The sequence below is a fragment of the Taurulus bubalis genome (genome assembly GCF_910589615.1).
Source record: "Taurulus bubalis genome assembly, chromosome: 15".
Taxonomy (NCBI): domain Eukaryota; kingdom Metazoa; phylum Chordata; class Actinopteri; order Perciformes; family Cottidae; genus Taurulus; species Taurulus bubalis.
The window spans coordinates 12,393,378-12,407,809 of NC_136603.1; the positions used below are offsets into that span (position 1 = coordinate 12,393,378).

The 14,432-nt window shown below is 39.4% G+C and overlaps 1 protein-coding gene across 1 annotated transcript in view; it reads right to left on the bottom strand.

Annotated features, from left to right (window-relative positions):
• Positions 1-536: 536 nt before the first annotated feature.
• Positions 537-14,432, bottom strand: part of grb14 (growth factor receptor-bound protein 14) — a 28,973-nt gene continuing 15,077 nt past the window's right edge. Inside the window, exons 4-15 of the mRNA XM_079230785.1 lie at positions 8,896-9,052; positions 7,269-7,390; positions 7,035-7,109; positions 6,753-6,890; positions 5,580-5,690; positions 5,376-5,471; positions 4,945-5,007; positions 3,241-3,357; positions 2,718-2,787; positions 2,537-2,624; positions 2,000-2,093; positions 537-1,847 (exon numbers count right to left, since the gene is read on the bottom strand). Of these exons, the coding sequence (XP_079086911.1) occupies positions 1,701-1,847; positions 2,000-2,093; positions 2,537-2,624; positions 2,718-2,787; positions 3,241-3,357; positions 4,945-5,007; positions 5,376-5,471; positions 5,580-5,690; positions 6,753-6,890; positions 7,035-7,109; positions 7,269-7,390; positions 8,896-9,052 (1,278 nt within the window). The 3' untranslated portion in view covers positions 537-1,700. The remainder of the gene's footprint in view (positions 1,848-1,999; positions 2,094-2,536; positions 2,625-2,717; positions 2,788-3,240; positions 3,358-4,944; positions 5,008-5,375; positions 5,472-5,579; positions 5,691-6,752; positions 6,891-7,034; positions 7,110-7,268; positions 7,391-8,895; positions 9,053-14,432) is intronic.

Below are 14,432 nucleotides of genomic sequence, written 5' to 3' on the forward strand. Positions count from 1 at the left end.
TGCCCACAAAATTCAGTAAATCATACATGACTATGTTAGGCTAATGGTACCCATACATATGCTATATAGTGCTACTAAATTTAACGATGTGCTAGATCTCTTTGGAAAATCATGTAAAAATCTTTCTGCGCAGAGAAGCGCCCCATTGTGTGCTGATGAGAGTTCAGGTGAACGTTTCGTTTTGTATCGAGATTTAGTGTCCGCCATTATATTTGTATCATAACCTATTTATCATACAAAGACTAAGAGGAATACTATTTTATAAAGTAAAGAGATATAGTGATTGATTGCTCCCCACTGTCCCAGATCTCATCTGGGCTTTACGGTTAAGAGTTGGTCATGCCGTGTATTGAATACATCGATCGCTGGCAGCTTTTAAAACATAATTTAAACCTCCTGTAATGTGGCTTTAACTATGGTGTGTTTACCGAGCAGCTTATCGTTAAATGTGACAATAAAGCATACAAATCATACATTACAAACACTTTGTTTATATAAAACTATGCAGTCCATGACATTTATTGATCAATGCACTTATTGTCCAGCTGAATAAAAAAAAATATTAACGAACAGAAAGAAGATGGTCATTTCAATTATGTCACCGATTAAAAATGCCTTGTTGTTAAAAGCTGATGCATCATTGGCTTACTGAAAACAAACAATATCTGAAACAATATTTATCCACAGCAGTGGATACCTGAATCTTTGTAAAATATAATACCTGAATTTCAATATCACTGAATTCAGATATGATCAAAATCAGTCACACATAATTTCAGATTTCCAACTTAATGGCTAATATCTAAAATTGGTGAAGCATATTTCACTGCTCGCAAGCTCACAACTTATTTCATGTAATACAAACATTTCATTTAATCACAATCGTTTAAAATTAATGTACAGTGCAGGCTGTGTGCCATTTCTTGCCACCCGTACATTACCTCTCCTTTTCTCTCTACAGCAGTCTCATCCTAGACTACAGGGCATGCACAGTGACACTCCCTGATAGGTCGTTTAAGCTCTCAAATAGAAAACAATAATTTTCTTTAAAAAAAAAAAAACTACAAAAAAAAAAAACACCTGAATGCTTAGAAATACAATGACAATGAAAAGTAAGATAGCTTGGTTTTACTCAAATTTAACATGACAGAGGCGTTGTGTACTACAATTCCCAGAATGATATGGTTTCAAATTAAAATTGATGACAGGTGAATGTAGATATTATTACTGTATACATATTGCAGAAGACATTAAATTGACATTTGTTCAGTGAAAACTGATGTAAGTGAGTAATAATACTTTCTTCCACTGGTGTAATAATGATGTTAGAATCACACAAGCTGTTTGCAGTACACGTTCAGCGCTACACTACACAGCACGATAAGTCGTGTTTGGACTTTGCACAATGGATGTACGGCCACACATGAGCCAACAGACAAAACTGCACATCATATTTAGCACATGTAGTCAGTTATTATACAGTCTATTGTCAAATTTAACTTTTTCTGAAATATAAAAATAAAGGAGGAACCACGTAGCCAAGTATGAATGGAGAAGATAGTGCATGATAACAGTGGTTTCAGTTAGCATGGCTGTTACGCGTTTCGTCTTCAAGGCACAAGAACACTGGGAGTGTATGTCCAGAAGGGCCCTGGAGTTAAGGTGCATGTGGGCCCTCTGGGTTCTCCTGGGTCCCTCGTTCACAGGGTGATCCGGGCACAGTGGTGTTTGAGCTTGCAGGGCAACACCCCTCGGTTTAGCTGGTAAAACTCCACCAACTGGATCAAGTCAGAGAAGCGTGTGTGACAGTCATCCAGACTGTAGAATACCTCCCCCTCGTCCTCTACCTGCAGTATGCACACAGATACGTGCACACCCACACACAAAGGAATCATGCACAAGAGATAGATGACTTACTAAACGTCAGGCTCAAAGGCGGAAGACGTTTTTGGAAGAATAAAAAAAAGCATTGTATATCCAAACAGTGGGTTGTACTCACAGGTAAGATCTGAAAGTGTTTGATTTTCTGCATGTGGCACAGCGACAGTACAAATGTCTTCGGGTTGCTTTGGCTGTCTCTCAGAAGAAATACTCTGAAGTGAGAACAGTTAAAAGATTTCTTCTGGTTGTCAACTATATTTGAGATTTTCAAAAATATATTAATATATTATCTTGAAGTCCAGCCTATTATGGCCTACTAGAGAATATTGCTGTAAAGATACTATCAGATGTAAAAAAAAAAAATAATAAAAAAATAATTCAAACGCTTCTTATGTCTTCTTAAAATACTCTACAATTATTACATTGTGCAACCACCCACCACACAATTGCACAAATGTATTGTCAACTGAAAATGTGACTCACTAAATGTATTTCACGTTGAAATCACCCAATATTAACAGAACTACCTGCCTTGTCCTTTAGAAAAGGGGATATAGCAAAATACCTCTGTACCAAATGCTGTAAACCCAGAAGTCTATCCTACTAGCAATTTAATGACATAATGTAACAACACAAAAGCACTATAACTGCTTACCCATCGATAAGACCCTGTTGAGTGATTAGACGCTGAGCCTCGTCCCGAGACAGTTTGCCGTGGAACCAGGACTGAGCCAAGTGGAGGGCTGAAGCACAAAGAGAAACAATATATGGCAAATTATCCATTTCACTTGTGTCCAGGGAGCAAATCCAAATAATAGAAGAAGTGTCACAGAGACCTATGTTTGACACTGAGCTCTGTGATGTGGAGGGGCTGCCATGGCTGCTCAGACGGTGGCAGCTCTTCCTCTACAGGAGAAATGAGTTACAGTCACAATATAAGTTGGAGTAATGTGAAGTATGATAATCACAATTTATGATGTGCTTACAACTGTTGACTTAGATTTATTTTGTTAAGCCACCCATCTTCCTGAATATATTGTTGAATATTAAAAATAGTACACACACACACACACACACACACACACACACACACACACACATACACACACTATTAGCATTTGCCTCCTTTTTTGTATTCTTAAATACAAATTCTACCTTAAGCCTTACATTTTAAGTTATTGTAATTCTGTGTGAAAGGAGGACCTAGCAAAGTATGTTGTTCATTGAACTGTGCATATGACAATAAAAAATTCTTGAATAATGACATTTGAATCAAGTGTTCCTAGATTCTCTCACACCCTTCATGTATGTTTATATGTCAAAAGGTAGATGTTTTCACGAGGTGATGCCCTGACTTACCCTCCATGACAGGCCTTCCTCTACAGCCACAGACAGCGCCTCAGATGGGTTCTCAATAACTCGACTCTTTTGGCCAGAAAAGTCCATCGCCACCAGTGAATTCTCTGAGATGCTTCTCTGAAATTATATATCGAAATGTTATTTTTGTACAGACTGTGTAACTTATTTTTCTTTAAATTATTCCCCAGTTGTTGATTTTGCTTTATTTTCTCATGACAAAAAACTACTGTATGAAGATATTCATTATATTCTACAAAATACCCAAACATTGTTCTTTTTGGGGTTGATTTCCTTTGTATATTGTGGCAGAGGAGTAGCCTGACTTTTGCTGTCTCATGGTATTGTATTGCCATCTAGTGTCCGAGTAACGAGACTCCATCTTTACCATTTCTAGATGATGCAGACCGAAAACTCCATTGAAAAAGAGATTAGAGTGGCTTTTAAAAGAATGACACATGGGCACATTTTAGTCCTTTAAGCTGCCATATAGTGAGTGGCTCACAGCACACACAAGAAAATTCTTCTTATCAGGATTACCAAGAAGCTTTTAATATTACCACATTTGTTCCTCTGCCACCTACTAAGCTTAGAATGTAAATGAATGGTTAAAACAAAGTGAGCAGTGTTTATTTGAGCATCAAGGCATTCCCGCCCGTCTTATTCACTATGCCCCAATTCCAATGATGTAGAGGTACCCATCATTAACACATATATGTTACTTCATTTCATCAATGCCATTGCAGCTTTTTATTACTTTTCAGTTATCATATGAAGCATGTTCTCAAGGTAGCATGTTTAGCTAAACCTGGCAAGTAAAGCACAGGAGAATCAGCAGCCTCACCCTGCATTTGGCAGATGCATGTACTTTCGCATCTTTCTAGCTAATCCCCTTGGCGAGGCTGTTTGTCAAATATGACCCTCCGACAGCAGAGAAGAGGTGACGAGTTGTTAAATCTGAGAGCAGCTGATCACTGTGTATTTTTGGAAAGTGAAGAGTTCATGAGCATGTCCAAAAGACAGAAATAGATTGTGTTCACTGCCACAAAAATATTCCCAGTAGAGTCTGAGGCTATTCTGAGACACCAAACCCACATTAACACACTGAAGGTGCCTCATTTGTCCTATGCAAGTCTATTACTACACTGCTATGTGTTGGCCCAACATATTTTTAACACATGAAGACGTATCTTTAAAGCTGCATTAATTGAAATTAATCTTTGGCCACCTGGAAGCAGTGAAACAATCTAGAGAAACAACACTGACATTGTACTGCCTTATAAAGTTGTTATGGCAAACTGGTTTGTCACATTTCCTGGTCTTAACCAACTAGTAAAATATATGTCTTTTAGCTGCTAAATGCTCTACCATGTTCTCCAGCTTCATTTGGTGCTTGGCATTTATGTTAAAGTATGTACATCAGAGCTTCATGGCTGAAATACGTTGCCTGCTTGGGTTTGCAACAAGGTTGGTGAGGACAGTATGTGGGCTTCAACACCAACAAGCCAAGGTTAAGAGGATTGAAGGCCCTACCAGGTGAAGTTAAGACAAACTACAAATATTGTGTCAACTGTGTGACCTTTATCACAATCTTTTGATCCACTGCTAATATAAGCTTACTAAAGTACAATTTTTAAAGTGAGGATATAAGCTTTTAAGGATTTTTCAAGTGAGTTGCATGACATCAAAATAAGACCTTCAGCTTACCATTGGTGAAGCTTTTTGTTTCTGGTGTGGCTGAATGAAGTTCTGATACAGTTCCATCCCATACTGGAACAGACAGAAAACAAGTCAGCATTTTAAATTCTAATCTCAAATATCTATTACATCTTAACTTTAAAAAAAAAAAAACGTTTTCATCACTGGAGTGTAGTAACGAAAAAGGTGCAGATACAAATAAAGCCTGTTAAGCTTGACTGTATATTATTTATAGACCAGCAGGAGAGTGACTAATGCTCTTAAGTGTATTCATCAGATATCCAGACAATGCACACATGCTGCTTCTATAGAGGCTACGAGTGCTAATCCAGCGTCATTTAGTAGTTTCCCCTGACCTCCTCCCAAAGCTAAATCTGATTCTAGCACTGACTCAGCATTCCTCCTCTTAGACATCACCAGTCACTGATCAGCGAGCCAACCTTTAACAAGCGCATGGCTGTGATCCAGCAGGTCCTGGTCTGCTCATCATCCGCACACAGCAACTTCAAGTCCCGGGCTGAACTACACTTTGTGGACTGGAGAGAGAAGTTACAAGGAGACAAAAGGAGTTCAGCATGCTGAGAATCAATACTCTACTTCTGCTCATTTGGTGCAGTTGTGGTATTTCTAGAAAGTGTTGGTACCTTGACACAGAAGCCGTAATCTGTAGGTGCTCCATGTAGTTTTTTGGCTGTCAACACTGTGTAGACGTCACTGTCACTGAAATCGGCAATGAACTGGAGATGCCTTGGTTCCTGTTAAACAAGGGAAGTCATTATAAAACAAAAGCACAGAAAAGATATGAACTTTCATGCAACATCAAATCAATGTTTTGGGTCTAGTAATCAACTCCACGACATGTCTGTCAATCTGCTGCGTGAGGGATGGAGACGCATGTGAGGTCTGTTCGTCAGTATTGCAGTCTTGTTTCTTCAATTGGTCACTAACGTGACAAACAGTCATTTACTTTTGTAAATGAATTGGACATGAAGCATGCATGCATGCTTCTGTGAGAAATCAAAAACTCAACCGTGGATAAATGCCACCTATATTTTAAATCAAACCACACTTAGTCCATTTTTTTTGGCATAAGAAACATTTTACATTTACAATTATAGGGGCGTTATTGAGACAGAATCGGCACCAACATTGTGCCAAAGAAACATTTAAAAAAAAAAAAAAAAAGGCACAAAGATTACCATTGTTCTCCCTTCATGTGACGCAGCTGTCCCACTTCCTTATTTAAAGTAATACCTCAGCCGTTAGCGACTGTGCTGACTGACTAGCAATGTGTCAGAGCACAGATGAATGGTAAACCTGCTAGAGTAAAAGTGGGCGCTATACCAAAGCCTCCCTGCACCCGACAACAAAAGGTCTAGTGTTGTAGGAAATGAAAGCAGTTAAGAAATGGTTGTGTTGGCACGTCGAGTGCCTAGGTATACGCTTCACTTGTCAGCAGCTTTGAGAATCCTGTTTCTGCCTGGATGATATGCCAGCTGACCCAAGGAAAAAAATAAATAAATAAAAAAAGAAAATCAAGCTCAACCTGTTCCATTGCCCGTGCCAAGCATGGGTGAGATTTATACAGAGGATAAACTGTTGACCCCAGAGTACCAACAGTAGTCCTTTCCAATTTTATCTTAGATATTACAGTGCAACTACAGAATGTGCATTTATTTCAAGCAAGGGTCCCAGACCAATGTAATGCAACAACACAAATATATCCATATAGGATTGCATGCATCGGAGTGGTTTTAATTTTGTGCAACAAATAACCCATGTTGTATTCTGTAGCCAAGTCATTAAGTTTTACTGACCTTGGAAGTTCCCTTATTGGAGAAATAAAGCCCAGACCTCCGCAGGACAAAATAAAACTTCTTCCAAGACTTCCTGCTTTGCTCTTTGGCATGGAGGTGTCCATGTATCTCTGGACATGTGCTGGAGTTGAGAAAGGTCTTTGTTGGGGACAGAAATATGTGTCAATAGATGGGTGTGTACAGTTGACTTAATGTAAGAACACATTTAGACAGGAGTTTGAGAGCCTCACAATTGGCACTCAATGAGGAGAGATTGCAGTGTAAACTGAAAGAACTTAATACCTGCATGAGCTGAGAGTGATCCACCGCCCCATTAGTTTCACTGGATATGGAGACCATGTGATCCGGGAAAAAGTCCTACCAACATGAAAGAAACATCATTTAATACACTCTTCAGTCTCCTCAACCCACACAGTAGTCGGAATACAGGTGGTCGGTTCAAAGAGAGAATGCCCTAAGGCAAAATTAAGTATGAACCATCACCATACTCACAGCATAACGCTATCACAAACTTACATGGGGTTTCCTGAAAAATTCATATTTAGCGTAATTCTTCCTAAAATACAGCCGGCAGTCTGTCTCCATTCCCCAGCCTGACAGCACCTCCATAACAGACTCATGGTCTTCAATGGTTCTTTCTAGTGAGACCAGGAGGACAATAAAAAGAAAATCAATGACAGGTTTTTTTTATTTCTATATGGATAAAAGATGGAATAGATTCAGTTGTAATGCTAAACAAAAGTGAAAGACATAAGTTTAAATGTTCTAATTGTAAGGCAAAGATGTCTGGAAACGATTTCATGACAAGAGATTACTGCTTTACTTGGAGGCACAGTTTGACTATCAACCCTATATCAATGTGTAGCCTCTAGATGAGCGCACAGGTCTCAAGAGAAATCAGTCTAACATAAACACAAGTCATTTCCCAGAACTTGAATTGACTGAACAAAAATGTTTTCCCCCGATTCAACAGACAGCCATGAGAAGCAGGTCCCAACTTTTAACAACCAATCAGGGCAAATACGTCATCAGACAACAAGTAACTATTCATGATTTACATGGCTGGTCATAGGATTGTGGGAAATTGCATTACTGTATGCCTTTCTTTGTAAACAGTTTGATTTAATCATCATTTATACATATGCACTTTGAGTGGTCTACAAAAAAGTAGCAACCCTCTACCGCCTTAATACTGTGAAAACAATGCATATAATTACATCTGTCAGTTTATCTGAAAAAGTAAAAATAAATATCTAAATACATGTTTTTCACAATAAAGCAATACCTGACTTTGATCAAAGAAAACAATGATGACTGGAACAAAACAGATGGATGAATTATGTAATGTGTGCAATAGTGTGAAAATGCAGCAGAGAAATATTGCATGCAGTCATACTGTCACCTAGCATATCAGTGTCAATATATCATTGACAGACATGTGCATTTGTCCCTGTTGGCTTATTAAGAACTATATTTAACATCATTCAGTCATACACCATTGTTTTATGCAAATGGTAATATGACTTTAATAAACAAATAATTGAGTTACAGTACATGATACAAGTGTTTGCAACTAACAGCAAATTATTCAATGCTATGCATCACTTCCAATGTTCCTAAAGCTGTAATAAAATGAAACTCCCTTAAAATGGGTGTATGGCTTTCAAACAATACACTAGGTTTATTAGCTGGTTGTGCTTTAAATTAAAAATGTAGACCTCACAGCAACTTCTTGCATTTAACAGCAGAAGCAGACAATACTAGTAGGGATGTAAATTGAAGTGAGAGAAAATATAACTCATTGAAGATTGCCTTCATACATGCATGCATTTCATTACCTCTCTTCTAATACAATACCAATAGAGGACAATAAATAATATTATATGCAAGGAAGATATATAATTGATGCCTTGCAGTTATAAAGACACAATCGGTACCGACAATAGCCCTCCTCATTCTAGACAACGTAGTTAGCCACTGGATTGGTTTAAGTCCACACTTAACCCACACTTAACCTGAGCTGACTCTACATGATATTTAATACTCCCACAACATGTGAGATTTGATTAGGATCATTATTATGCACGTTTTTGACATTGTCACAGAATAATGCTATTCATACAGAAAACATTTTTTTTTTTACCTATTCCCAGAAGAGAGATGTGCTCAAAAAGGGTCCAGCTGTGGTCATCAATGCAGTGGTTCTTCAAGACAAACAGCTGGCATATGTCCCGGGCAGTGATGTCACTGGGAACCTCCACTGCCCTGCTGGTGTTATCTTCACTATAAACTTTGATTACCTGAAACAGAAGCATAGAATCAACCATTTCAACCTCTCAGCAGGATGGGATACGTTTTACCTTCAAGGAGCACAAGCAGAGAGTGGTTTTTGACTTTAAGTAATGCAATGAAAAGTATTAAAAGTGAGGCAAATTATCAGACAATTGAATCAGGTTGACCAAACACCAGTTAGGGAGCGCCCGTTATCTATTGCAGCAACAACATATTTAGAAAATGACCGTTGATGAAAGACCTACAAAGTAGAGAACAATGTGCAAAGCATGTTCCAGGATGTAAATAATTGAGCTTGTGAAGTGTACGTCAAAAACTTAAAAAATTAATCCATCTGAAAGAAGAACTTACCCCCGTGTTTGGAGCCAAGCAGTGTTTGGAGTTTGTACAACATCTGAAGTCTGTATATGGCTGAGTACACAGCATTGTAAAAGAGAGCTTTTGTAAGAAACATAAAAACACATCTGACAGCACCGCGAGTGTCAGCTGGGAAGGACCAAGACTCAAACTCTCCCTCCCGTGCTCCCTCTCTCTCTGCCGTGCTCCCTCTCTCTCTGCCGTGCTCCCTCTCTCTCTGCCACCCTGTGCTGCAGTGGAGCTGAAAGGAGGCAATTAGGCAAAACTGCCTCTTAGCACAGTGCTGTCCCAACTCCACATACTGTAACTGTATTGCTGGGGGTGGACGAACCCTTTTACCTTTCACCACCACTAAGTGTCAAGAAGCCAGAGATCAATCTGCTGATGAACTCGAGTCCCTTCCAGAAATGCACCATACAAGGTCGGATCCTTTAACATCTCCGGATCACTTTTAACATGGCACTAGTCGGAATCGAGAGAGAGTAAGCCGACTTGCATGTCTTGTATCGCCTTCTCTAATGTCACACTCCAACTGTATTCATTTACCATATCTGCATCTTCTATGCACTAAATTAGTTTTGATAAACTAGGAAATACTGTGAAAAAGTACATTAAGATGTTAAAAAAGGTATAGATCTCATACAAAAGAATTAAAAAAAAATCCCCTTGTGTTAAATAATGTTTACTGCCATAAGGAATATTAACCTAAAAATGAGTGACACAATGCCATTACTTTAACAGATAGATGAAGCCAGCAATGTTACCTATTCAATGTCTGAAAATGCCTGAGAAGAGGAGACAGACAGTCCCAGGGCTCCAACTCTCCATTCTCATTCACACGCCCATGGCAAGCAGCGCTCCAGCCTGCAAGAGCCCACAGAGCAATTACAAAGGTGCTGGTTAAATGTAATGCTAGTTGGGTCAACTCTGGCTAAAGTTGACATAGGCGGGTGTGGAGAAGGGGTATGGAGGGGCGCGAAGTAAAGACCAAATGACTGTCTTTTTGTTTTCTTTCTATGCGTGCTATTGGTAGTTCAAAGCTGGGCAGGGCCAGCCTGCTTCCTTTTGTGGCGAGAAAAGAGGTCATCGCTCTCCAGCAGGGCTGAGGTTTGAGCCCTCAAGGAGCCATCAGCAAATGGGAGCCTTCAGCGATGACGTAATCTCAGTGTAAACCATTTAGTGTTTAATCAGCCCACTTGGAGCCTGACAAGACAAATATATGTGCTTGTGGATGTCTCACAAAGACGAGGGCGTACATTAAACAGATTACTCCTGCAGCCTGTGTTTTAATATAGTTATCACTGCAGGATAATTATATGAAACTCTTTTTTTAAACCAAATCAAAGACAACTACACAAAATCATTCATTTAGAATAAACAAACCTAGATTATAAAAAGGGATGAATGTGCTGAATTGCTGGTCATAACTGCATCCAACCTGGACTCTTCTTTAGCTGCTGTAAGAAGTGGCTTCCTGAGAGTTGGCCAAATCAAATCATTCAGGCATCAGATTTCACCAAGGACAGGGTTGGGCTTGTCAGTGGGTGAGGAAACCTTTTTGGGGCATTAGCATTGCAGATTTACTTCATGTTTGCAGTACTTAGCACAGATCAACTGAGAGGTAGTTTTGTGAAAATTTTAGTTTAGGGTGTGGAGAACATATGCATCCACAATGAATGAAAAATAAACGAATCACAGTAGTCCACTCCATCACTCAGACCACAGCCTGTAAACTCTTCAACATACAATAGCCACTTATATGAGCCTTTTACAAGAGGAGACAACACAGGGTTGCAGAGTTGTAAATTATTGCATGTTATAAATTACTTTGAGGTTTTGTTAAGACCTGTGGCAGCTCCGAGAGCTGATGAGTACAACAGATGAGATGAAGAGCAAGAGCAGACGTAGAGGAAATCTATATTCCCTAAATCATAAAGCATTGTTAAAACAGTGTAACATGTTTAGTGTAAAGGAAGTAAAAAATAGGCAAAGTAAATTATGTTCATGTTAAATTAGAAAATAGACAGATCCTAGGGGCATGCTGGAGTGTGGAAGGACCGGGGAAGTGTCCTGATGTGAAACATGGTTGTGACAATATCTATGAAACCAACTTCTAAGGTTGATTTTTTTTGGTTTGGTAGATGCGTTATCACCATGTTCCTTCTGAACCACACAAGCAGAGAAGTTTCCTCTGCCGTCTCCTTGGTTACTGTGATAGTATTATTATTTCTTGCATAATTATCCCAAATTAGTTGATGTCAGATAGTGGGTGTTTGGCAAAAGGCACCAAAATGGTGCTCACATGGTTTGGCATCAAACACATTTAAAAGTGAAGAATTTAAATAGAAGTCTGCTCTGCAGGTCAATTTAGAATCACTAATTAACTTACCAGATGCTCGAGTCATGCAAATATGTTGTTGGTTGTTTTCAAACATAGAACATATTCCATGTTGAATCAAAAAGGGATGTATATAAAATACAGGGTTTTACATGTGATTTGGCCAATGATGACATCAGATAAGAAATACGCACATTTGCATAATACATTGTGCATGCTGTTTATAATAAACAGACAGGTTTAATAAGTATCATTCCATACCTCAAACTGTAATTACTCAAATAACTTACTGTATCATTATGCATCATTTATCATTCATAACACTGAGTGGAAGGTACTGTTAATCATTGGTTAAGAGTTTCTAATGAATGGCCAGGCAGCATACCGTGTACTCTGCTGCCGTCTTTATCAGTGAAAACAAAGCTGCATTCATCACATCAGCCAGTCACCCTGATCCAAATGTAAACATGCTTTCACCTGAAAAGCATTCATGTAAGCCTACGTCATGTCGATCAAGTACACCTTTTATGTGGCAACATCTCAGATTATTGTTCCTCACTTTAAAGGGCAAAAGAGTAACATGGTTTCAGCTGTTCCAACCAACAACATGCGTTGTTTTTGTAAAGTCTTGGTTGCAGACATGCCAAAAAAAAAAAAAAACACTTTTAAATGATGTACAATGGTACAAAAGCCTCACTGGGGTGAGATATTGGACAGCAATATATTATCTCAAATAGTTACATTTGGATCGGATTGTGTACCATCAGAATGATATAAGCACCACAGGGATTATTATGTTTGCTTGGTTTGATACTAGCTAGGTTGGTTGTGCTTGATATTGGTCTTTAATTTTATTCTAAGGTACTTTTAAAATATACATACTTGTTCTAAAGCAGCGATCGGGAACCTATGGCTCGCGAGCCACATATGGCTCTTCCGGTGACGGCATATGGCTCCCAGACAATTCTGAGTTGAAAAAAAAATATCAGTTTGGAACTGATTTTAAAATGCTTGTGATATTTCTTCATAATACTCTGTCATTTTAAAGTAAACAGAAATTAGTTTTGAAGATAAATTTCACGGGTCACGGGACACCCGTGGGTCGGGTAGGTAACCAATGGCTCGCGAGCATGTCCGGGTCTTTGGCTATCTGATAAAATTGATTTCTTCACCTTTACAACTAGTTTATCCGCTTCGACCCGTGTAACAGAAAAGATGGCAAAAAGAAAAAAAGACGATGATTACCGTGCATTCCAGGCTGAGTGGACAGAGGAATTTGCATTTGTTGACAGAGCAGGATCTGCGGTATTTCTAATATGCAACGATAAAATTGCATCGATGAAATGGTCAAACCAAAAGCGGCACTTTGAGACGCACCATGCGTCATTTGCATCGAAATATCCAGCGGGGGACAGCAGGAAAAGGGCATGTGAGGACACACTACATGTGTGGACCAGGCAAGGTGACGGGAATTCCGCTAGCTTTGTGGGTGCTTTGGCAATAGTAAGGAATGGAAAGCCATTCACAGATGGCGAGTATGCCAAAACATTCATGCTTGATGTGGCCAATGAACTGTTTGATGACTTCCCAAATAAAGAAAAGATAATCAAACGAATAAAAGACATGCCCCTGTCAGCAAGAACTGTGCACGATCGTAGCATCATGATGGCAAATCAAGTCGAGGAAACACAAATTAAGGACATAAACGCCGGGACATACTTTTCTCTCGCGTTAGATGAGTCAATAGATGTTAGCCATCTATCTCAGTATAATGGCCAGGTATGCTGCAGGTGACACACTGCGTGAGGAAAGCTTAGCTGTTTTGCCAATGAAAGGGACAACAAGAGGAGAGGATTTATTCACGTCTTTCATGGAGTTTACTAAAGAAAAAAAACTACCGATGGATAAACTTATTTCTGTCTGTACTGATGGTGCACCCTGTATGTTGGGGAAGAACAAAGGATTTGTAGCGCTTCTCTGTGAACATGAAAAGAGAGCCATCCTAAGTTTCCATTGCATCCTGCACCAGGAGGCGCTTTGCACTCAGACGTGTGGCCAGGAGCTTGGTGAGGTGATGTCGCTGGTCATTCGAGTGGTCAACTTTATTGTTGCCCGAGCTTTAAATGATCGGCAGTTTAAAGCTCTGTTAGAAGAAGTTGGGAATCATTATCCCGGTCTGCTTTTACACAGCAACGTGCGTTGGTTGTCAAGAGGGAAGGTGCTTGTCTGAGTGAAATCCGGACTTTTCTTGAAATGAAAGGAGTCAAGCATCCTGAGCTAGACAACACTGACTGGCTCCTGCATTTTCACTATCTCGTGGACATAACTGGTCATCCGAACCAGCTCAATGTGAAAATGCAAGGTATTGGAAATACAATCTCATCCCTTCAACAAGCAGTGTTTGCATTTGAAAGCAAGCTGGAAGTCTCTCAGGGACATTAAAACAGGTCGTCTTCTGCACTTTGAAAGACTGCAACAATTTAGAGATGCATGCTTAGCAAGTGACTCCACTCAACATCTGGATCTCCAGCAGCTAGCTGGCTTTACGTCCAATCTCCTGCAGTCATTCAAAGCACGTTTTGGAGAATTTCGTGCGCGCACTGGTCTTTTTAAATTCATCACTCATCCACATGAGTGTGCAGTGGACAAAATCGACCTGACATGGGTCTCTATCGGAGACTTTGAGCTGGAAG